Source organism: Sorex fumeus, unplaced genomic scaffold, assembly GCF_029834395.1.
Source record: "Sorex fumeus unplaced genomic scaffold, SorFum_2.1 ptg000002l, whole genome shotgun sequence".
NCBI lineage: Eukaryota > Metazoa > Chordata > Mammalia > Eulipotyphla > Soricidae > Sorex > Sorex fumeus.
This window is the reverse complement of record NW_026606059.1, coordinates 47,074,044-47,096,643: the sequence shown is the minus strand read 5'-3', so window position 1 is coordinate 47,096,643 and position 22,600 is coordinate 47,074,044. Positions and strand designations below refer to the sequence as shown.

The 22,600-nt window shown below is 43.5% G+C and overlaps 1 protein-coding gene across 1 annotated transcript in view; it reads left to right on the top strand.

Annotated features, from left to right (window-relative positions):
* The window catches only part of CCN4 (cellular communication network factor 4), a 28,430-nt gene extending 13,087 nt beyond the window's left edge, over positions 1-15,343 (top strand). Inside the window, exons 2-5 of the mRNA XM_056109980.1 lie at positions 2,157-2,436; positions 11,494-11,757; positions 12,799-12,992; positions 15,031-15,343. Of these exons, the coding sequence (XP_055965955.1) occupies positions 2,157-2,436; positions 11,494-11,757; positions 12,799-12,992; positions 15,031-15,330 (1,038 nt within the window). The 3' untranslated portion in view covers positions 15,331-15,343. The remainder of the gene's footprint in view (positions 1-2,156; positions 2,437-11,493; positions 11,758-12,798; positions 12,993-15,030) is intronic.
* Positions 15,344-22,600: the final 7,257 nt, after the last annotated feature.

The following is a 22,600-nucleotide window of genomic DNA, read 5'->3' as shown; positions in this document are numbered from 1 at the left end:
AAAGAGTGAATCGATGGTAGTCATAGCATGGGGTGGCTAGCTCGTATGCTTAGCCAACAGGTATCAGGTAGAGCACAGAGCAAGTGCAGGAAGAGCTGGGCTCACAGAAGGCCCCAGGTAGAACAGTCGCTCAGCGGGAGGTCCTCTAGGCTGTCACCTCAGTAGAGGTGCCCAGAGAACTGAGGAAGGAAGGAAGGAAGGTGTCTTGGTCACAGTGAACTACCATGTGGAATGGCAGAGTAGCCAGAATGAAGCCCTGAACCAAGTTTAGAGGTGAAAAAAAAAGCCTTTTTGACTTTCAAAGGCCCTTTACTTGTCAAATCAATATTTGCTGTCCTTACTATGTGCCAAATCCCACAACAAGATTCCAACTAATTCAGTACCTCCATCGGGACCCAGTCCCTGGCCTGCACACCCAGTGACAGAGGTTCAGAGAACTCAGTGCGCAGAGTTTCAGAGCCTCCTGCGTTCCCAGAGCACTGCTTGCCACCTGGCTTTGCCACAAATCACTCCTATTGAAGCTGTGGGTTCGCCAAGCACAGAGACAAGTTCCTTCTTGCCTAACTACACATCTCCCCGTCTCCCTCTCAGCTCACCTAAGACCCACTCACCTCTGTTTCCCTGAGATTAGCCATTTTAGATTCTGAGAGTGAAATCACACCATGTTTGTGTTTGGGGTTTCTCATATTTTACTTAGCAAGATGCCCTTGAGGTCCATCCATGTATTTATTTTTAATGGCAGAATAATTTCCATTTGGGGAGAAGGTGTGGTGTGTTTTTGTTTTCATCATGGGCACACCTGGTGGTGTCTGAGGAACTGTGTGGGGCCAGCTTCCAGCCCAGGTTGTCTACAGGCAAGGAATGCACTTTAACTCTTTCAATTCTACCACATATATTTTTAAAATTTTCTTGTGCAGGATTATTTTCTTTTAGAAAATAAATAACATGCATATAAAATTTACAAATTTATCTTCAAATGCCCATGCCTTCAGAACAACTCTGAACTCGTTCAGCAAATGGTTGCTGAGTGACAACATGATCCTTGAGCTGGCAAAACTCCTGGGTGAAGAAAAGTCAGCTGGGATGGGGGCTGTGGGTGTTGGGGCAGGATCTTTGGATCCACCCAAGATGTATCCCACTGAGTCTCACTTTCCTCTTTAATACCTGGAAGAAAGAATCTGAGTATCAGAGTACCAGAGTCTGCCACTAGAAAAATGAAATGCAGATTCAAGAATTCCATACTGTGAGGCTCCTGTGTTGGAGATAGAAGGACTATTCGGCCCAGCCAGCCCCTTTCTGACCCCAAAGAAGCCCTGACCCCACATCTGCAAGCCTCAGGCCAACCTTTGTGTGGGTGGGAGAAGGGCTGGACAGACTCCAGCCCACATTTCACACTCCTGCAAGTCTCATCCTCTGGGACTGCCCCATCCAGGGTCAAGAGTGAGGGTCCAATGGGGCAATAGTACAGTGGGTAGGGTGTGTGTCTTTCACGCGGCAGAACCGGGTTTGATCCCCGGCATCCCCTATGGTTCCCCAAGCACCACCAGAAGTAATCCCTGAGTACAGAGCCAGGAGTAACCCCTGTGCATCGCCGGGTGTGACCCCAAAAGCTAAATAAATAAATAAATAAGCAAGGGGCCACGCTAGAGGGTCAGAAGTGACCAGAAGGTGTTTGAGGGGCTTCAGAGACCAGCATACTAGTCCTGTATGCACGAAGCCTTGAGTTGTGCCCCCAGCATGGCAGATTCCTCCTCTATTAGCTGTGACCCTGAATGCCGGGATCCCCATCCCAAGAGTGCTCTGGAGCAGAAAGGTGGTATCTGGCTTAGCTACCTCAGAACATACGAGAAGAACATAATTTGATACAAACCTTGAGAACACCACAAAGATGGGAGTGATTTCAGGCATCTTGATCTTTGGAACCCCTCTGTGGAAGTTCCAAGCAGTGCTCAAGAGGTCCAGGGTTCTCTCATGCCAACTACAAGTTCAAGGTTAAATTCCGAAGGTCATGGTGCTGCTCAGATCCCATGGTGCTAGGGATTACTGGGTTCCCCCAGAGGTGTTCAGGGGGCTGAACACTGAACTGAACCCCCTGCACCATCTCTCTGGTCCCCGTCAGCCTCCTTTCATCTCTGTCATCATTCCTTCACCTACAGGTCCTCTCTCCAGCCCCAACAGCCATGGCCTTCACTCCTGCCCTGGGGGAGGACTCAGCCTCACGCCCTGAATTCTGCAAGTGGCCGTGTGAGTGTCCCCCGTCCCCACCCCGCTGCCCGCTGGGGGTCAGCCTTATCACCGACGGCTGTGAGTGCTGCAAGATGTGTGCCCAGCAGCTCGGAGACAACTGCACAGAGGCTGCTGTCTGCGACCCCCATCGGGGCCTCTACTGTGACTACAGTGGGGACCGCCCGAGGTACGCAATAGGAGTGTGTGCACGTAAGTGAGAGCTCCCAACCCTTGGCCAACCCACAGACCCCAGCCTGATCCTGGGGGCCCCAACCACAGACCCTCTTCTGAGCATTACTCCAACTTGTGATTTAAAGACAGATACTGGGAGCTTGCTCGGGAGTGAGGGAGTGCTGACATTTCTCTAGCCTCTGGAACCCAGTTTCCTGGTCTCTCCTTTGTCCTGGGAGGACCTTCATGGGTGAATCTCCAGGGACAGGAGGCCTCCAGGGTTCTTCTCTCCTGGTAGGACCCTTTTTCTGGGTACTCTTGGTTTCATTAGGCTCTTGGCATCCTTAAGTTCTTGTTTAATTAAATATATTTATTATTAAATATCTGTATCACTGTATCACTATCATCTGGTTGTTCATTGATTTACTTGAGCGGGCACCAGTAGCGTCTCCATTCGTCTCAGCCTTGAGATTTTTAGCAGCCTCTCCTTACTCGTCTTTCTCAACACAGCCATATTGGAGGCTCTTTCAGGATCAAGGGAATGAGACCCATTATTGTTACTGTTTTGGGCATATTGTATATGCCATGGTTAGCTTGCCAGGCTCTGCCATGTGGGCAGGATACTCTTGGTAGCTTGCCAGGCTCCGAGAGACATATATATATATATATATATATATATATATATATTCCTCTATGATTTGTTGCCTACTGTCTGACCCCCATCAAATTTGGTGTGGTAATTATGGAAAATGGGTAAGTAGTGTCTTATGATGTGTCACACGGCTCTGAAAGCCACAAATTAAATATCTACAGATGTAAATTAAATTGTTAAAAATAAAAACCTCCAGTAATCAAGAAAGAATAGCCCACAACCATTAACCAAACTTTCCTAACCCCTTCCCAATATTCCCTGAATCGTTAGTGATTTATATTTTTACACCTTCCTGCTTATGATTAGCACTATATAATTCATGTTTTCTGTTATATCTTGATGGACTTAAAATATAAGTTTCAGATAATATGTAATAATCTTATATGATACTGATATTTTAATGATGTTTTAATGCTTCTGTTAATTAGGTGGTATTTTAAAAGTTCACTTGAGTTGCCCCCATCCCAAGACCACTGTCATTTTAAGTTATACAATAATTTAGTGTTTACAGCAGCTTGAGGATAAATGCATTTTTGCTGTAGAATGTTTGCTGTACATGTTTGATTTTGTTTTTCCTGGGATTTCTAATTGCCTTTGATTTCTCTTTACTCTTGATCTTTTCTATGAGCCTTCTATTTGAAGGGAGGGCTCTTGTTGGTTTCTGTTTGTTTGTTTGTTCCATCATTTCCTTTTTTGTACCCTGAGTTTACCTTTCTGGGACTTTTTCATCTTCTGTTCTTCACTAGATTGGTATTCCCTTAGCTGCATCAAGAGACATGAACCAGAATGCTAAAGAGATAAAGAGTGACCACTCTCACACAGCACTCTCACTTCTGAAAAGTTACACAAAAACTCATAAACCTAAATCCACTCTCTTCCTTTAGTATTGAATTTAGCATTGCCCATAACTATGACCCCATCAACTACAGTACATCTTCACACACAGCTAAGTTGCTGATGTTCAGAGGACCCATTATGTTTTCAAATGTGGGTTGCTGAGGAATGTAAAGTACAGAATTTCAAGTCATTAAATCCACCTTAAGCTTCATAGTTAATTTATGAGCACTTCCAGTTCTTTTATCATTTGCTTGTTTTCATACCATCTCAGTTGTCTTTAGATTTTCAAGTAACCACCCTTGATTCTCCCATACTCCAACTTTTATTTTTTTACACAAACTCTTTACGAGCCCCACAAAACTGTGTTCAAAGATAACTTGCAACACCAACCAGCACAGGAGCATTTCAAGTGTCGGTTACGCATATTATTCCTCAGCTCCACCCTAAACTTAGTGAGTCAAATTTTCTGCATGTGGAGTTGGGAATCTTCAATTCCTTTAATTAGCTTCCCTTGATAGTCTCATTTGTACTCTCATCTGAGACTCACTGCTGATACAGACAGACACATGATCCCTGCCCATCCCCAGTAAGGCACTTTGGCTGAGCCTCCCTACACTGGACCCACCTTGTTTAAGTGCACTGTCTCCTCTTGTCATTCTCCCTTTACAGTTATTCTTTGAGGTCAGTAAAGAGGCAATTTGGTTCACCTTGATTATACTAATCTAAAAGTGTCTTGACATCATCATCATAAGCCAGACACCACACACTTATAAACGTTGTCTCCTGGACCTGGCTATTGCATAGATCCAAGAAATGCTTCTCCTGCCTTCCTTTTCCCCACCACCTTCTTTTTTTAAAAAAAGTAACAGTTTATTTGGAGTTCAGTGTACATAAGGATTTCCTGTCAAAAGAATCCTTTTTTTTATATTTTTTTAATTTTTTTGAACCAGTGTGAGATAGTTACAAACTTTCATGTTTGGGTTACAATCACACAATGATCAAACACCCATCCCTTCACCATTGAGCATTCCCCACCACCAATATCCCCAGTATACTCCCCCTTTCTCACCCACCCCCTGCCTCCATGATAGAAAATTTTCCCCATACTCTCTCTCTACTTTTGGGCATTGTTTTGCTATATAGCTACTGAGAGGCCATCATGTTTGGTCCTTTATCTACTTTCTGCACACATCTCCCATCTCGACCGATTCCTCCAGCTATCGTTTTCTTAGTGATCCCTTCTCTGTTCCAGCTGCCTTCTTCTCTTTGCTCATGAGGCAGACTTCCAGCTATGGAGCAATTTACCTGTCCCGTGTATCTACTATCCTTAGGTGTCAGCCTCATGTTATGTTGTTTTATACCCCACAAATGAGTGCAGTCCTTCTTTGTCTGTCCCTCTCTTTCTGACTCATTTCACTTAGCATGATACTCTCCATGTCTATCCATTTATAAGCAAAGTTCATGACTTCATCTCTCCTGACAGCTGCATAGTATTCCATTATGTAGATGTACCAAAGTTTCTTTAACCAGTCATCTGTTCTAGGGCACTTGGGTTGTTTCCAGATTTTGGCTATTGTGAACAGTGTTGCAATGAACATATAGGTACAGATGTCATTTCTACTGTGCTTTTTTTCATCGTTGGGATATATTCCCAGAAGTGGTATTGCGGGGTCCTATGGAAGATCAATTTCTAGTTTTTGAAAGACTGTCCATATTGTTTTCCAGAAAGGCTGGACCAGTGGGCATTCCACCATCAGTGGAAGAGTGTCCCTTTTTACCCACATCCACACCAGCACTGGTTGATTTTGTTCTTTTGAATGTGTGCCAGTCTCTGTGGTGTGAGGTATCTCATTGTTGTTTTGATTTGCATCTCCCTGATGGCTAGTGAGGTGGAACATTTTCTTTCCTTTGATTTAAAAATAAAACTTGGGTCCATCGGAGATTTTAATGAGTATTTCACGTGTCACGGTTCCTGGTCATATATATTTGCAGATTTTAGAATAAATTATTAAACAAATATTGCAAAACTTCTTGGGGGGTGTTTAAATTCTCTTATTCATTATAAATTCCAAAAGCATAGCCATTTTTGACCTTATCTCTTCAATGAACTACTTTATTCACACAGACTTTGAACCATTCTTTTCCCTACCACACCTGTATCTGGATACACACTCGTGGATAATACATATGGCATGCCTACATGTGCACACACATTTTCACAGATATATAAATCACAATAATACATGGCACATGCATGCAAACATACATACACACACGGAGCTCACTACTGTTCCACTGAACAGTTGCCCCAAATTCTACCATAGTTTCTGTTTTCATGAGAGTTCAATGTTGGAGGCCCTAGAAAGCACCTCAGTACCAGAAGGGAAAGAGATTCAACCAATCAATCAGAAGTTCTCAGGTTAGGTTACATTTCTTTTTGGGAAGGACAATGCACTAAGGCAGGACATGCCAAGTAATTAGAATTAGCAATTGCACCACTGTTGTTTACAAGTCAAAGGGAGTATGGTTTCACTATGGCAAGCTGGCAAGTGCAAGTTTTGACTAGTTTTGGCAGAAGTCATCCCACCTGGTTCCTTTCAGTAGGGCCAGGCAGAAATTTGAACTTGGTTTGATCCAGTCTGCTCAGTGTTCATGAGAATTCAGGCTTGTGTGTGATTTGGCCACATGTTCCAAAGGTTTTCTTTAAAATCACTCCATGAGCCAAATGAAACATCCCATGGGCACAGAATGATCTCTGAATTAGACTCTTTGGCTATTTCTGTTGTACAAACACAACTCTGCTTTTACTGCCACTGTGTCAAGCCCGAAGGCTGTGTGGCTTGGATTATCATAAAATTAATGAACTGACATGGGTTTTGAAATCTGGCCTTGACACTTACTACCATGACCTTAGGCACGTCATTTAAGGAGTATGATAAAATCAACCTCATGGTTCTTGCTAAGGTTAAACAAAAAGCATATTCAAATCTCAAGTGTTATTGACTCCTCTGTTTTATTTGTCTTGTTTCAACTTTCTTTTGCAGAGGTCAGCTTGATCTTGTCTGTTGTACTCTTCAGAAGAGCAGAGAGCTCTAGTTCCAGGCTCAGACTGCCCGGTTTGAATAATAAATGAATGCAAAAGCCCATGTAGAGTTTCAAGAACTAGAAGAGCTCAGTTCTGGACACCATGAACTAAGATAATAGATTTCAGAAAACTCTTTAGTCTTTTAAGTGTCAATTTCCTCATTGAAAAAAACACATGACAGATAATGCCTACTCCCTTTGCTGATTGAGATGTTGATTTCCTGATACATGACAGGATTCCAATAAAGATTAGGGTTCACCCCATCTCACATTCATCCTTCCATTGATTCATTTATCACTGATAAAACAACATGGGTTTATAGCAAGGCAGGAGCCACTGTCCCAGCTCCCAGGAAGCTGACAGCCCATCAGGAGTGTGTGAGAGAGATAGAAAGGCCCAGATAGCTGCACAAGGATCTGAAAAGCCTTTGAAAAGAACAAAGCTCACTCGACCCATGCAGATTTGCTGATCTAAGATGAGATCAGAGGGTGAAGGAAACTGAGTCACCTTCACCATTTAACCAGAAATAAATCCTTCTAATAGGTAAATGGGGCAGGCACTGGAATGAAACACAGCATCTATCGCCTGGTCTTCTTTCCAGCTGTGCACTGGCAGTTCAGAGCTAGCAACACCACCAATACTGGTCCTCCCCATGCTCCCAAAGCTTCCAAGAGATGGAGAGAACTTCAACACAGCGGTTATCATTTTTGGTTCAAGTTGGATTCACTGAGGAGCTTTCAAAATTACAGAGGATGAAAAATCTCAGCCCCACTCCCACCCTTATATTCTGAGGCCCAATATGGGTATTAGAATGCTGACAAGCCCCTCAGCTGGTACCATAGAACAAGTATTAAGGAGAACCAAGGTGGCTACAGTGAATGCCCAGATACCTTTACTGCCTTCACCATACAAAATTGCCACACACTGGGGTAGAGGCCTGGGCAGAGTCACAGTTCAATCTCCACCCCAAAATGAGGTGTGCATAGGAGCATGCATACACCCTGAAGCATGAGGGAGCAGTCGGGGTGACTCAGAAAACAAAAACCCTATGATTCATCCCATGCTTCCTCTGAGTTGGTGTTAGTTTTTGTTTTTTCCTATCTCCCTGACTTGACTGGTGTCTGGTGGAAGGAAATGGGCTGATTCCAGTTTCCGGGTCTGTTCTAGCAAATTTCACCAGCTGGGTGGTCTTGAACTCGTGAATCACTTGACCTCCCTGAGCTTTCCTGTCTGCCAAAGGAAGAACACCAGGCTCTCCTGGGGCAGTCAGTGAGAAAACCAAGTAAGAGAGTCCATCAGTGCTAGCCTAGCCTGAGTTCTGATGGTCAGTAAGTGTCATCTCCTTTCCTTTTTCCCCCAACACAATCACTGCCTACGAAAAAACACAGTCTTCACCATCTGAGGCTCTGCTTCCTGTTGCATCCCCTATAGGGTCACCAAAGGCTCCTGACTTAACTAAGGTGGCAACATTAGCATTTCCCTCTGGAACACAAGCAGTCTTCACAACAGAGTCTGACACGGACCAGGTCAGGGGCCTATAATCAGACAGCCTGGGTATCCCTGTTACTGGGCCTGCTTGAGCAAATCGATGAACGGGAGGACAGTGACAGTGACAGTGACAGTGACCAAATCCAGGCAAATCTGGGAGATAGGGTGGAATGATCTGTTCCACTGCATGTTCCAAGCTTTTGGGTGGAACCTTGGCTGTACCAGGTCCTTTGCAGACCCCTTCCAACCTGACTCAGTCCCCAAGCATCAAAGGTGGGAATTCCCTGGTACATAAGCTGTCCCCTGTGTCTACTGCACTGTCAACCAGGCATCTCATGTCTCAGCAAGAACTCTTGAGTCCCCAGATCCAAATATGCTCCCCTGAGGACAGAAAACTTTCCTCACTCCAGGTTCTAGAAGCAGTTGGTGTGGTGCCTATATTTGACTTCTTTCCTCACATCCCAGACCTCTGCAAATCCTGCATCTCTTCCTTCCAACTGCACCCAGAAATTTGAGTTCCTGCCCCCAATAGTTCACCAAAAGCATTTTTGCTGCAAGAAGTTTCACAACATCACTAATTAACAGTGAAGGCAATTTCTCCATAAAAAAAGAAGTCTTGGCATCTTCAATTGTTTGTTTATTGCAGCACTCTTTACAATAGCCAGAATCTGGAAAAAACCTGAGTGCCCGAGAACAGATGACTGATTAAAGAAACTTTGGTACATTTACACAATGGAGTACTATGTAGCTGTTAGAAAAGATGAAGTCATGAAATTTACATACAAGTGGTACTACATGGAAAGTATCATGTTAAGCAAAATGACTCAGAAAGAAAGGGATAGACATAGAAAGATTGCATTCATCTGAGGAACATAAAGTAACAAAATAGGAGACTAACACCCAAGAATGGCCGAGATTAGTACCAGGAATTTTACTTCATGGCTTGGAGGCCAACCACACATGCTAGGGGAAAAGGGAGCTCAGATAGAGAAGGGAACACCAAATAAAGGTGTTGGGAGGATCCTCCCAGGATGGGAGAAGCATGCTGAAAGTAGACTATAGACCAAACATGATTGTCACCCATTGCCTCTTTTTCAAACCACAACACCCAATAAGAGAGGGAGAACAAAAGGGAATGCCCTGCCACAGAGGCAGGGTGGGATGGGGGCAATGGGGGGTGGGAGGTATACTAGGATCCATGTTGGTGAGAAATGGGCACTGGTGGAGGGATGGGTATTTGATCATTGTACAATTGAAACCGAAGCACAAAAATGTGTAAGTCTGCAACTGTACCTCATGATGTCTCACTAATAAAAATTTAAAAAAAAATTTTAAAAAATTATTCCCCTATAAAAAATTTTAAAAAAAGAAGTCTTGGGCAGACAGTCGTTTTCACATATTCATTGGTGAATCAGTCAATCACATTAAATCAATCTTTTAAATAGACTAAATTTTATTATATATGCATATTTAGCACAGCGGGTAGGGTGATTGCCTTGCACGCAGCCAACATGGCCGACCCGAGTTCTATTCCTCCGCCCCTCTCGGAGAGCCCGGCAAGCTACCGAGAGTATTCGATAAGCCAGACACAGCAACAACAAAGTCTCCAATGGAGATGTTACTGGGTCCGCTCGAGCAAATCGATGATCAACGGGAGGGCCTTTACTTTACTTACTTTACTTTACTTTATCCATATTTAATTATATACATTTACTTAAAGCATTTAATGTGTTAAAGCCCATTTCAAGCTTCGTTTCAGAGCTTCACTAACAAAAGCCCAGCACTTGGCAAACTAACCTTGTCATTTTCTAGTACACTAGTTGGCACTCTGACAGTGTTACTCTGATTCCTATGCCCATAAGTTTGCTCACCACAAAATACAGCCCCTGTCCCCCAAAGGGACTGATGAAAATCTTGGAAGAAACGTTCTTAAGTATAATCCATAAAAGAAAGCAAGTTCTTCATGCAGGAGTGAATCTACACAAATTCTTTAAGGCACTGGAATAGTTTGCATTTTAATTTTGCGATTGTTTTTCAAGTTTCATGATGTCAGCTAGAATGTCCCTTTAGGGCAAAATTGCCTTATGGTTAATTAGTTATGCAGCGAGAATGTTTGCAGCCAAGTTGCTGGCTGTGAAAGACCCTAGAACTCATCCTCCATGGCTCCATATCTCTCTGTGGTCCAAACTCAACTCCTCACTTATCTGGATTACTGGGATTGACCCTTCGGTTCTCCATCCTCAACTCATCATCTGTGAAGCACAGTTCACATCATTCGTGGAATGAGTTTAGAGCAACTACTGTGTGCTGGTCAGCTGGTTCTGATGACTTTGTCTTCCCTTTTGAGCCTGCAAGGGATCCCCCTCCTCTGTTTCCCTACAACCTCGTCCTACAACCTCATCCCTATACATCCACTGCACCATTTCTCCCCCACCTTCTGAAAAGCACCATTTCCTCAGAGAGAACTTGCTGCCTCTTTCCATCTCTGATTGCCCCACTCCCTTCCTCCCTTTTCCTTCTCTGTTCTTCCAGTCATGAGCCCTCACCAGTGTTTTATGTGATCTGTTTTATCTTTCCTCTGTGCCTTCACCGTATTATGAAGGCATGGCATTTGCCTATTTCCTATTGAATCCCCAGTACTTAGAACTCTCCCTAAATAAGCACCAAATTAGTGAATGGAATTTATGTTTCAGAGCTCTGGATGTTGGCTGGCCTGTCTGCAGCAAAACAGCCAAGAAGCAGATAAGGATTGGTTTAGGCTTTGTGCCACTTTGGGACCAGGTCAGGACATTAGTCTCATACCACACTGACTCAGGGGTGGGAGATAAAGCTAGAGGTGCCCTCTGGCACTCCCAGCGCACGAATCCCACCACACCAACCCAATAGTGAGTCTGGGTGGGCTCACCACGATCCCTCTGCCCTGCCCTCATTCTGGCCTTGCCCTTCCCCTCGGGAGGGTGAGGCATGATTCCTGGACGCGGTCCTGGTGGAGGCTGAGGCTGACCCGGTTCCGCCTGTGTTTCTGTTTTTGCAGAGGTGGTCGGAGTAGGCTGCCTCCTGGACGGCATGCGCTACAGCAACGGGGAGACTTTTCAGCCCAACTGCAAGTACAATTGCACGTGCGTGGATGGTGCGGTGGGTTGCACGCCGCTGTGCCTCCGGGAGCGCCCTCCACGCCTTTGGTGCCGGCGGCCCAGGAGGGTGAAGGTGCCAGGTCAATGTTGTGAGCAGTGGGTGTGTGACGACGAGGCCACGAGGCTACGCAAGACGGCACCACGCCACACCGGGGCTGCCTTTGGTGGGTGCTGGGGGCTAGGGGTAGAGGCAGGGGAGGGGGCGTGGCGGAGAGGGGTGGGTCAACAGTCCTGGGCACAAACAGTTCTACACCTCTGTCCACCTGTCTTGACACAAGCCAGAGTCCCTTTCCCCTCTCCTGGTTCAGCTACAAGCCCTAGAGGAAGCTGCCTCTCCTGCTCAGCCTATTTCTCTCTCTAGCCTGGAACGATCACCGTTGGTCTTGGCCATCCTATGGGCTCCTCCCAACATAGAGTGAGGAAATGATTTGCAAAGAACAAAGCCAGATGGAGGATTTGTTACCATCCTACATATTAGGTGAGGGTGTGGAGGAAAGGGCAGGGTGGGGCTGGGTCCTGGAAGAAGAAGCAGAAGCTACACGTGCAAGAGTGGGAGAGGAAGCAAAAAACTTCCCCTCACTGTGAGAATCGGTACATGAGGTATCAGGAAAGCTATGTCACAGGAAGCAGGGACAGGGAAGTTTGTTTCAGTAATTAAAAAAAAAAATTAACCCTATGCCTACCCTCTGTTAATTTTACAGTAACGCCCAGGGGTTCTCTCTCTCTCTCTCTCTCTCTCTCTCTCTCTCTCTCTCTCTCTCTCACACACACACACACACACACACACATCTCTGATGTGCACATAGTTTTGGTTATGGTGGTGGTTGACTCTCTGGGGTCACATATCACATCAGTGCTCACACCTGAGACCTGAAAAATGCCTCCAAGAGGCTGGACAGACACATGAGAAGAAGGACACCAATACTCAGGAGGGGGCTGTTGTGTAAGATCACACAGCTTGTCAGGGGTGGAGCAGGATTTGAACACAGACCTACCTGTTCCTAGAGTCTCTCTATCCTCCACCCTTTCTTGCTGCTTAGATGGAGCTCAGCATAACTTCCCCTACCTAGGGATGTATGGTGATTAGATGCCCACAACGAGGAAGGACCGCCCACCTCTTACCTGAATTTCAGGGACCCCTGACCCTTAAAGTGATGAGGATGGAGAGGTGGGAGCCTCACACTAGATCTGGTCTCCATCCACAGCTGCCACAGGGGAGATGGAGCCATGGCACAGGAACTGTATCGCCTACACGAGTCCCTGGAGCCCGTGTTCCACCAGCTGTGGCCTGGGCATCTCCACTCGGATCTCCAATGCCAATGCCCAGTGCTGGCCTGAGCAGGAGAGTCGCCTCTGCAACCTGCGGCCTTGCGAGGTGGACATCCGTCTTCACATCAAGGTGGGTTCACTTCCCAGGGCAGGGTGGGGAAGCCAGCCTGGGTCAGGACATGGCTATGAACTATGCTCCTGATCTCCCCTGCTACAGGCCATAATGAAGCTGGCATCCAAAGAGATATTTAAATAAAGTGGGTTGATGAGTGTGTGACTTCCACTCAGTAGAAGCCAATGTGGCTACCACATTTTTAGAATCAAGGTCACTTGGAGAGAGCCTTGGGGTCTCTCCCAGGATATTTATAAGGGACCCTTACTGACTACCATTCTCTTGTTGCTCCATCCTGCCCACATCCACATATACCAGTGTGGCAATCTAATTCAGTGACATGGCATATTAAAAAAGACTTTAGATAGCTTCAGAGATTGCTTCACTGCTGCCAACTGCATGTATTGTGGCTTATCTCTTCCCTTCTCAGAGTCTCATTCAGCTAACCCATAAAGTATTAGAGTTGATCACAGGCACAGCTTCCATCTTGGAGAGTCTAAGCTAATTAAAGGACTGAGGTTGTAGTGAGCCACTATAGACTGACATTCAGTGTATAGAATTAAATATAGCTCAGACTCCAGGCTAAATTCAAGGTTCCTTGACTTATGTCTTAGGTCAGTCTTAGGACTTGTGTCACATTAAAAGAGAGAGAGAGAGAGAGAGAGAGAGAGAGAGAGAGAGAGAGAGAGAGAGAGAGAGAGAGAGAGCGAGCTCAGAACTAATTCCATGTATGCAGCTTGATGCTTTTTCAGGAATTCTTAGGGGAAGATTGTCTAGGAGAAAAGTCTCCTCACAATATCCTCTAGGTATTAAACATTACTTCCTGCTGACCCTGGGAAAATGCCTGAGCCAGTTCTATGTCCATCAACACCATCCTTCCAAAAATTCCTTCTCCTTGTCATCTTCCTCTCTGATTATTTCCTCCTGACATAATAGCCTACATATTCTTGATGCTTGATGCACAGCAGATGCTCAGGAGACTTGAAAACAGAAAACATGGGCGGAAAAAGTTACCAGCAACAGGAAAAATCAAACCAAAGTCCTAAATTTGGTGAATATGTTGGTAGGGGCTGGAGTGATAGCACAGCAGGTAGAGCATTTGCCTTGCATGTGGATGACCCAGGTTCCATTCCTCCACCCCTCTTGGAGAGCCCAGCAAGCTACATGATGTATTCAATATGCCAAAAACAGTAACAAGTCTCACGATTTGTTGTGAGACAGTACTGGTGCCCGCTCAAGCTAATCGATGAACAACAGGAGGACAGTGACAATGACAGTGACCCCTGGTGGAGGTGGATTTGCCTCCAATTAATGCAAGGTCCTTGCTGTAACTGCATGATTCCCACACAATTTTACTTCCATAATTATGTGCCCTGCATGGCCTCTTCAAATGATGCAAAATTAAAGCCCACAGAGTCTGCACTTGCCCTCAGCTCTGTCAGAATGCTGGTACACAGTAATAGATCTGATCTTAGTACTGTTAATTCTGAGTTTAGTAAGTTGTACCATGCATTCACAGAATTAGGTAGGACAGACCAGGGAGAGCCACAGTCTCATGCACCCCATAGTTTAATGGCAAGTCAGTGCTGGCTTTAAATAATAAAAATCCAGTGGAATATGTTGTGTGTTAAGGCTATGCAAGGCTGTGAGATAAAAAGGTGGGGAAGGTTAGGATAAAGCGTACCCACCATCATGGATCTACTATTAATTACTTGAGAGTGATGGAATGAATGAATGAACTATAAAGGTGTCCCATGTTGATGAGATGGTGACAAAAGACTGAGCATAGACAATATAGAAATATAAATGGAAAGGGAAATTGAGGGTATGTGATACCACCCACACAAGGCCATCCCCACCTGTGGTCCTAAGTTTGGCTCTAATGCTGCATGCCCAGTTCTATATTTGCAAAGATTTGTTTTGCTTTGAAAATGCCGTAAATATTAAAGTTGGTGGTGGCTTCCACCAGGTGAATGAGAAGGGAAGAGTGAGGCTTGAAGGGAGGAAGGTGGTGGTTCATTCTTTGAGTATCCCACTGCAATATCTTTCTCCACAGGAAGGGAAGAAGTGTTTGGCCGTGTACCAACCTGAAGTGCCCATGAACTTTACCCTTGCTGGCTGTATCAGCACACGCTCCTACCGGCCCAAATACTGTGGAGTCTGCACAGACAACAGATGCTGCATACCCTACAAGTCCAAGACTATTAACGTTGCTTTCCAGTGTTCTGATGGGCCTGGCTTCTCCCGCCAAGTGCTCTGGATTAATGCTTGTTTCTGCAACCTGAGCTGTAGAAATCCCAACGATATCTTTGCTGACTTGGAACCCTACCCTGACTTGTCAGAAATCGCCAATTAGACAGACAAAAAAATTGGAAATGGAGTCCAGGCCCAACTTTTGTGCACATGCCCTCTTATCTTGTTCATTTAACACTCATCTGATGATCCTGAAATGGACCCTTGACCCCTTTTTCTTGTTTTGACCACCAAGTTATTTAGAATGAATGAGGCCCAGATGAGGGGGTTGGAAGGGTGAGGAGGTTCTCTCCCAGTCAGCATTCTACAAAAATACTCCCAAAAAGTGCTTACTTCTAGCTTTCCTGAATGTTACCCACCTCATGTAGAGTCCAGAAAGCCCAACTGGTTCTCACCCAAGGCCCAAGGAACAGAATCAGCTAGACCCTCAATACTACTAATCCCCCCTTTAGATGCAAAACCTTTGGGGTCATTCAGTAGAATAATAAGGATTTTGGACAGTGAAACAATCTATTTTTTGGACCTTGCGAAGTGGCACTTGGATTGATGGTTTTGACCACAGCACACCAGAGAGTGTCTCTTATTTCCAAAGATTTATATACCCCAAGGTCTCCAAGTATTTGCCAAATAACAATGGTTGCTTTATTTTGATTATTAATAGAAAATTGTGTCAGTAATCAAAGCACCAATGAGGTTAAATTTCTATTTATTTTTATACTGTGAAGGGTACAAGTTGACTTTATCCCAGCGAGAAATACTATTTGATCAAACTTAGTCTTGTTCAAGTCAGTAGTCCAGAATAGAGTCAGGTGGGACAATTTTGAGAAGGAATAATTGACCATATAACTGAATCTGCTGCTAAATGATATGTATGGGGCAAATAGCTTGACTTTCCCTTGAGTTCAGATCCTCTCCTGCTTAGGGGTTCAGGGGAATTGGTAGGACTTCCAGGATGGCCTTCACATCCCTGAAAATGATATCTGAGAAATTCTTTCGCTCTTGGAGCCTTGGTAAGCTTTACTGAACTGAAATGAGCATGATGAATCCACATCATATGTGGGTCAAACCAAGAAATTTGTCTACTCTACATCTTCTTGTGGTGTCCAGAGACATTTAGTACAGGACATATCTCTGTTTTACGTGCCCTAGTGACCCACTTCCCAGAGGGAGTTTCTGTTGGCCCAAAAGGTTTTTCAGAGACAGAAGTTTACCAGTTATTTTTAAATAGAGGTATGCTTGACAGGGATTAAAGTTGAAAGAAAAAGGGAAGATTGTAACTAATGGAAACAAGGCTATTATTTATTTTGTTGGAGAATATGAATATTTGCTGTTATAATTATTTTATCTAGTGCTTCTTCTATGCCAAATATTGTCCTCAGTGCCTTAGAAGCACAAGTTTATTGAAATCAGGCCATCACCTTGAAAGCAACCCTTTAGTATTTCTGTTCTTACTGAGGTGAATGAAATTTCAGAAAGGGAAAGAGATTCCACCAGCATCACTAAGCTGGTGAATGAAAGAGCTGGGATTTACATCCAAGTTGTACTGGCTTTATAATTCATATGTTTCCTTTCTAGTTTCAGAGTATCTAGATATGTTGGAGGAGGAAAACATGTTGGAATAAGCACCTGCTTGTGTTTTCTGCTTGAATCAGCTTTTACATACCCTTTTTCACAGAAAAAGAGAAAAGGATCTTGAGTTCAGATCATGCAGGTTCTGGAACAACTATATATATATATATATATATATATATATATATATGAGCTAATTCATGCATCCCCTGCATATTATGTGTTCTTAAAATCAGAAGAGGCTCTTACCAGACATTTAGAGGTGATTCTGTTTACCAATGCTGCAGATTGAATGATTGATTATTTATTAAGTGAATTCTGAATTGCCTTCATAGGGATTTCTAGATAAAAAAAATTAGGGTTGTAATATGCCTACCTTACTGTGAACCCTGAAAACCTCATCAATACAAGGCATATAGTGATGCTCAGTGAAAGATACTGAATCAAGGAGAGATTATCTCTGTGTTTCTATTCTAATTCAGAAGTTTCCTTCTTTCCTACTCATTGACTAATTTGCATCAGCCAAATTTTATTTTTAAGTGCTATAAGAAAAATATATTTATGAAACTTTGTATTACTGAGACTGGAGATTTAGGCACTTGTCTTCACACAGATATTCCTCGTTATACTCCCAATACCACATGTGATTCACCAAGCACTGCCAGGAGTGATTCCTGAGCACAGAGCCAGCAGTAAGCCTTGACAACACAACTGGGTGTGACCCAAACCCACTCCCACTCAAAATGGGAAGGAAACGTATATTGCTACTTAAAAAAAATATTGAGTGACGAGAACTACCCCATGAATAATCTTTTAGTAAGTCTTTAATAATTATGCTGGCTGTCCCAGGAGTAAACACATCTGCACTTTACAAGTTGTGAGGACAAGCTGAAAATTAACATTATCTGAAATTCAATAAAAGCCCCAGAACTAGGTTCTCAATATATTTGTCTCTCAAACTGGGAGACTGGTTGTTGCTTTCTGTATGATGTAAATGAATGCTGGTTGGAGAACTTGAGAATTATCATGGGTAAGGGTAGTCAGAATATCCCAAATAGTATTAGTTTTGAGAAATGAAGCTGTGTGATGCACAGTTCCTATATTCGAGACCCAAAGAGAAAGTCAGATCAATTCAGTAAATTTAGAGGAGCAGATATTTGGTCCCATGTAAGGAGACTCACTGTAGCTGTTAGAATCACTCTGCAGTGGTCCTACCCATTTTAATAAAAGTTAAGAATAATGAAAAAGTTCTTTTTCAAGTGATAATTTTATGTTGTGCATGTTTATCAAGTTTTTTTCTTAGTGCTTAGTAGCACTGTAGCACTGTCCTCCCATTGTTCATCAATTTGCTCGAGCAGGCCCAGTAACATCTCCATTGTGAGACTTGTTACTGTGTTTGGCATATCGAATATGTCACGGGTAGCTTGCCAGACTTTGCTGTGCAGGCGAGATACTCTCAGTAGCTTGCTGGGCTCTCCGAGAGGGGTAGAAGAATCAAACTCAGGTTGGCCAAGTCGGCCACGTGCAACGCAGATGCCCTATCCACTGTGCTACTGCTACAGCTTAGTGCTTATTATTATTTTTTAATTATCTCACAATTTTTCACAGCAAAGCTTAAAGACTTCTACTCCACTTTATAAGGAAAATAGGAGAAGCGAAGAAGTAGAGAAATTATCTCCCCAAAGTTATTGGAATTTGGGCTTCAATAGTTCAACTTATTCTCCTCTGCTCTCTTGGGGAGGCCTCCAGGAAGACTGACTCAATCCCTTTGGAATTACCTTCGCCTCAAGAGAGTGAGATAGAATGCGTGTAACAATCCCAACCTCAGTTTTGAGAAGATAAACTAAGGATTCATTAACCTTTTGTGGAAAAACAATCATATTGGTGTGTAGATTGGATTCATTTCCCTGGTATGGTTAGGTGTGAAAAAGAGGCAATGTGAATTCATCCAACCACTTTATCAAATGCATTTGGTGGGCACTTTCCAGGTATGAGGTCAAGGACTTTCCTGTCTTATCTCATATCATCCTTAGAGCACGCCTATACTATGATGCCTTCTTATCATCTCCCCATTTTTAATGAGAAAACCACTGAGGCTCTCAGATTGTAATTTATGCCACGTTGTACCAACTAGTGATCAGTAGAAGAGGCTCTGAAATCAAGGTTTCCCTACCATCTGCATCTTTGGATTCTAAGGTGGCCTAATCTGGCCTCCAAAATCAAGAGCTATCTTCTTGACAGGGGTTAACATTTGGCTTTTAGGATGATTCAGAGACTGATCAAAGAGTTGACTCTATTATGATTATCTATGATCTCATGCACGTTGTACTGTGTGCATTTAAAGACTGAGCTGAGGGAGGGCTCGTGGCACCTGCCACTATCATGTTGAATTGTATCACTGTTTTTTAAGGACTTATCTGGAGGCCAAGTCAGAGCAGTGATAATGGTCCTTGGAATTATAAGTAGTCAGGACAGTGTTTCTCTACATGTACTCATTGGTTGTGTCTGTGTACGTGTCTGCATATATCTGTTGTCGAACTGTGACTTCATATTTAAGTGTATCTATTGCCATTTTTCATAAATAACTAAAAATACATATAAAAATGTCTCTGAATTTCCCCATGAGAAGAAAATGGCACATGAGCAATCTATCATGCCTTAGTACAGTCCTCATTTTTTTCCTTATTTGCATAGCACAGGTTTTCATTCACTGTGAACGGTTTCATTGTTCAAATTCCCTGTTTACAGCATTTCTTCTTAAAGCAATAAATCATCATCAAAATGACTTCCTGGGTTTGGAGATTTTCTTGGATATTCAGTTATAATGAGGCAATGATGGAGTTTTGAGCACGCTCAATAAATATGCACAGATGGAGAATATTTTATTTCAGATGTGTTATCTATGGCACAAAACTAGTTGGAAAATTTGGAGATGCACTCAGAAATATGAGTTCTGGAATTCACAAAAGCACAGAGACATAAGTGTGTCTAAGCAGGAGGCAGGGATATCCCAAAGATCTGAGACACATGCTTTGCATGTGGGAGTCCCCAGTTTGATCCCCAGGTGTAGGGAGACGCCAAACACTGCTGGGTATGGCACCAGAAAACGAGATAAAAAGTGTCCGACATGAACTGTTTCTTGGGTAAATATAAAATGGTAAAAGTAAAGGCCCTCCCGTTGATCATTGATTTGCTCGAGCGGGCCCAGTAACGTCTCCATTGGAGGCTTTGTTGTTACTGTGTTTGGCATATCGAATACGTCACGGGGAGCTTGCCAGGCTCTGCTGTGCGGGCGAGATACTCTGGGTAGCTTGCCGGGCTCTCTGAGAGGGGCGGAGGAATCGAACTCGGGTCGGCCATGTTGGCTGCGTGCAAGGCAAACGCCCTACCGCTAATTTCAGTATTCAATTATTTATTCATTTATTTTTAGATTCCTGATATGACTGATGCCTTGAGTAAGGGATTATTGCACTCTCTGAGCATAACACAGGGCTTGGAACATGTTAAGGTCTGGGTAATGAGGGCTGGCTAACAGATGAATGGGAAAATGCATTAGGAACTGAAAGAAGTAGGAAGAGGCTGCATGATACAGCCGAACCATTGGAAACAGCCCTGAGGTGGGAGACCAAGTGGATTTTTATGTTCTTTATCCTTTACCAGAATTCCTCATTTTTCCCAGCCATGACTAAGCCTCCTCAGTTGTAAAACATATAAAACAATAGCTCTTGCCTTGTGATGATGAGGTGATTAAAAAGTATATTGTATAAGAAGTTATAGAATAGATCATGGAACACTTAAACTCATCTAATATTAGCTGAATCATAGTGTGTCATAAACCAGAGACAATTGGCATGAACTGGAGTCAATGCATGCATATGTGTATTTTAGTTTTCTAGTCCTCATGGCTGGAGCGATAGCACAGTGGTAAGGCGTTTGCCTTGTGCGTGGCCGGCCCGGTTGAGCCAGGTCCAATTCCTCTGCCCCTCTCAGAGAGCCCGGCAAGCTACCAAGAGTATCTCGCCCGCATGGCAAACTCTGGCAAGCTACCCATGACATATTTTATATGCCAAACACAGTAACAACAAGTCTCACAATGGAGACATTACTGGGCCCACTTGAGCAAATCGATGAACAATGGGAAGACAGTGCTACAGACAGTGCTACAGTGCTATTTCCAAATAGCTTATAGAAAGCTCATGTCACCAATATTCAGTTGGGTACTTTTCCTTTATGCATATGTTATTTGATTTCATTACTTTGATTCTTATGCTTTCATTTTATGCCATAAGTTAATTCAGTGCCCAGCTTCTTTAAGGAAGGAAGGGTATCTTACTTTGCTGAGCTCCCAAACCCAGTGCAGCACAGAGCAGTGGCTCAGCAATCTGAACAGATGAGCAGATGGCTGGAATAAGTGAAGGGAACAATACCTTTGCTATCTTCCAGCCAAATACCTCTTAAACAATATGATGAACAGGTTATGCTATTATAATAAAGTGAAAATGAGATCAATTTCAATAATATGCAACTGTCCAATGAAATGCTTCCAAGAACACCTCTATTATTGTGGCTGAAAGGTGCCTCATCCAAAGTGATTGTGGGCCCACCTGAGTCAGAGCCTTGGAACTGTCCCAACTGGGTCTCTTCAGCACCCACTAATATATCCTGATTCCTATCAAGAAGAGAGAGAAGGAAGGAAGGAAGGAAGGAAGGAAGGAAGGAAGGAAGGAAGGAAGGAAGGAAGGAAGGGGGAGGGAGGGAGGAGGGAGGGAAGAAGGAAGAGAGGGAGATAGGGAGGGAGGAAAGAAGGAAGGAAAGAAGGAAGGGAGTGAGGGAAGGAGGGAGGGAGGGAGAAAGGGAATAAAAAAAGGACAATTCCATCCTGAAGTGTGCTTTTTTCCAGAATGGCAAGTTCAAATTTGGTCATGGACTTCTATGGATGCCTCAGATTTAGATGAATATTTAGAATTGGGAAGAGATTTATGATTATATAGGGGGCTAAACTTTTGGAAAAAATGAATTTGGGATAAATGACCCAACTATTATTATCATGTGAGCCGTGAAGATACAAGTGTAAGAAATGCTGGTGCTAGAGTAAAAGACAACAATTATATCACTTAATTATTAGGATAGGGTACCTGATTATTTTCTTGAGAAGGTAAATAAGCCTATAATAGAAATATTAGTGTTCTCTGCTACTCCGCTGATGAAGTGAATGGAAAAGCAGAACCATCCTCTGTATTTAGAGGTCCAAGTTCTGAGTCTGGATTCTCTCCAAATACGGAACTGCTGGGAAAGCTGACACATAGATTTCAGTCTCTTAAGAATGCCTCCAGAATGCCATAATAAGCCTGATTTGTGCTTCATTTACTGTTAGCAAGTCAATTTTTTATTTAAAAAAAAAGAAAAGGAAAAGAAAGATGCTTGCTTTATTGAGAGCAGTGAGATAAATATAAGCTTACCCATAAAAGAGAAAGTAGGAGAATTAAGAATTAGAACATATTGTAAAAGCAAATCACTCAAATCTCGGTGGGACTATCTAACAGAAAGACAAACATCCCCACATTCAATAAAAGCCTTAAGGGAATTGGTCCTGGGAACTAACTGATGTTCTCCAATCCCAAGACATCAATAAGTAGCCACATTGGTCAGTGAACTGTTTTAAATGGCAGGCAAGGATATAATCCATTTTAAAAATGGCTGGATAAGAGCAGAACCGGCACATCCTTCCCACCTTGCCAAGACCACGAGTTGCCCCCACCACGAGTGGCTCTCCAGCATGGCCATGGCCCCAGAGGCACACGGAT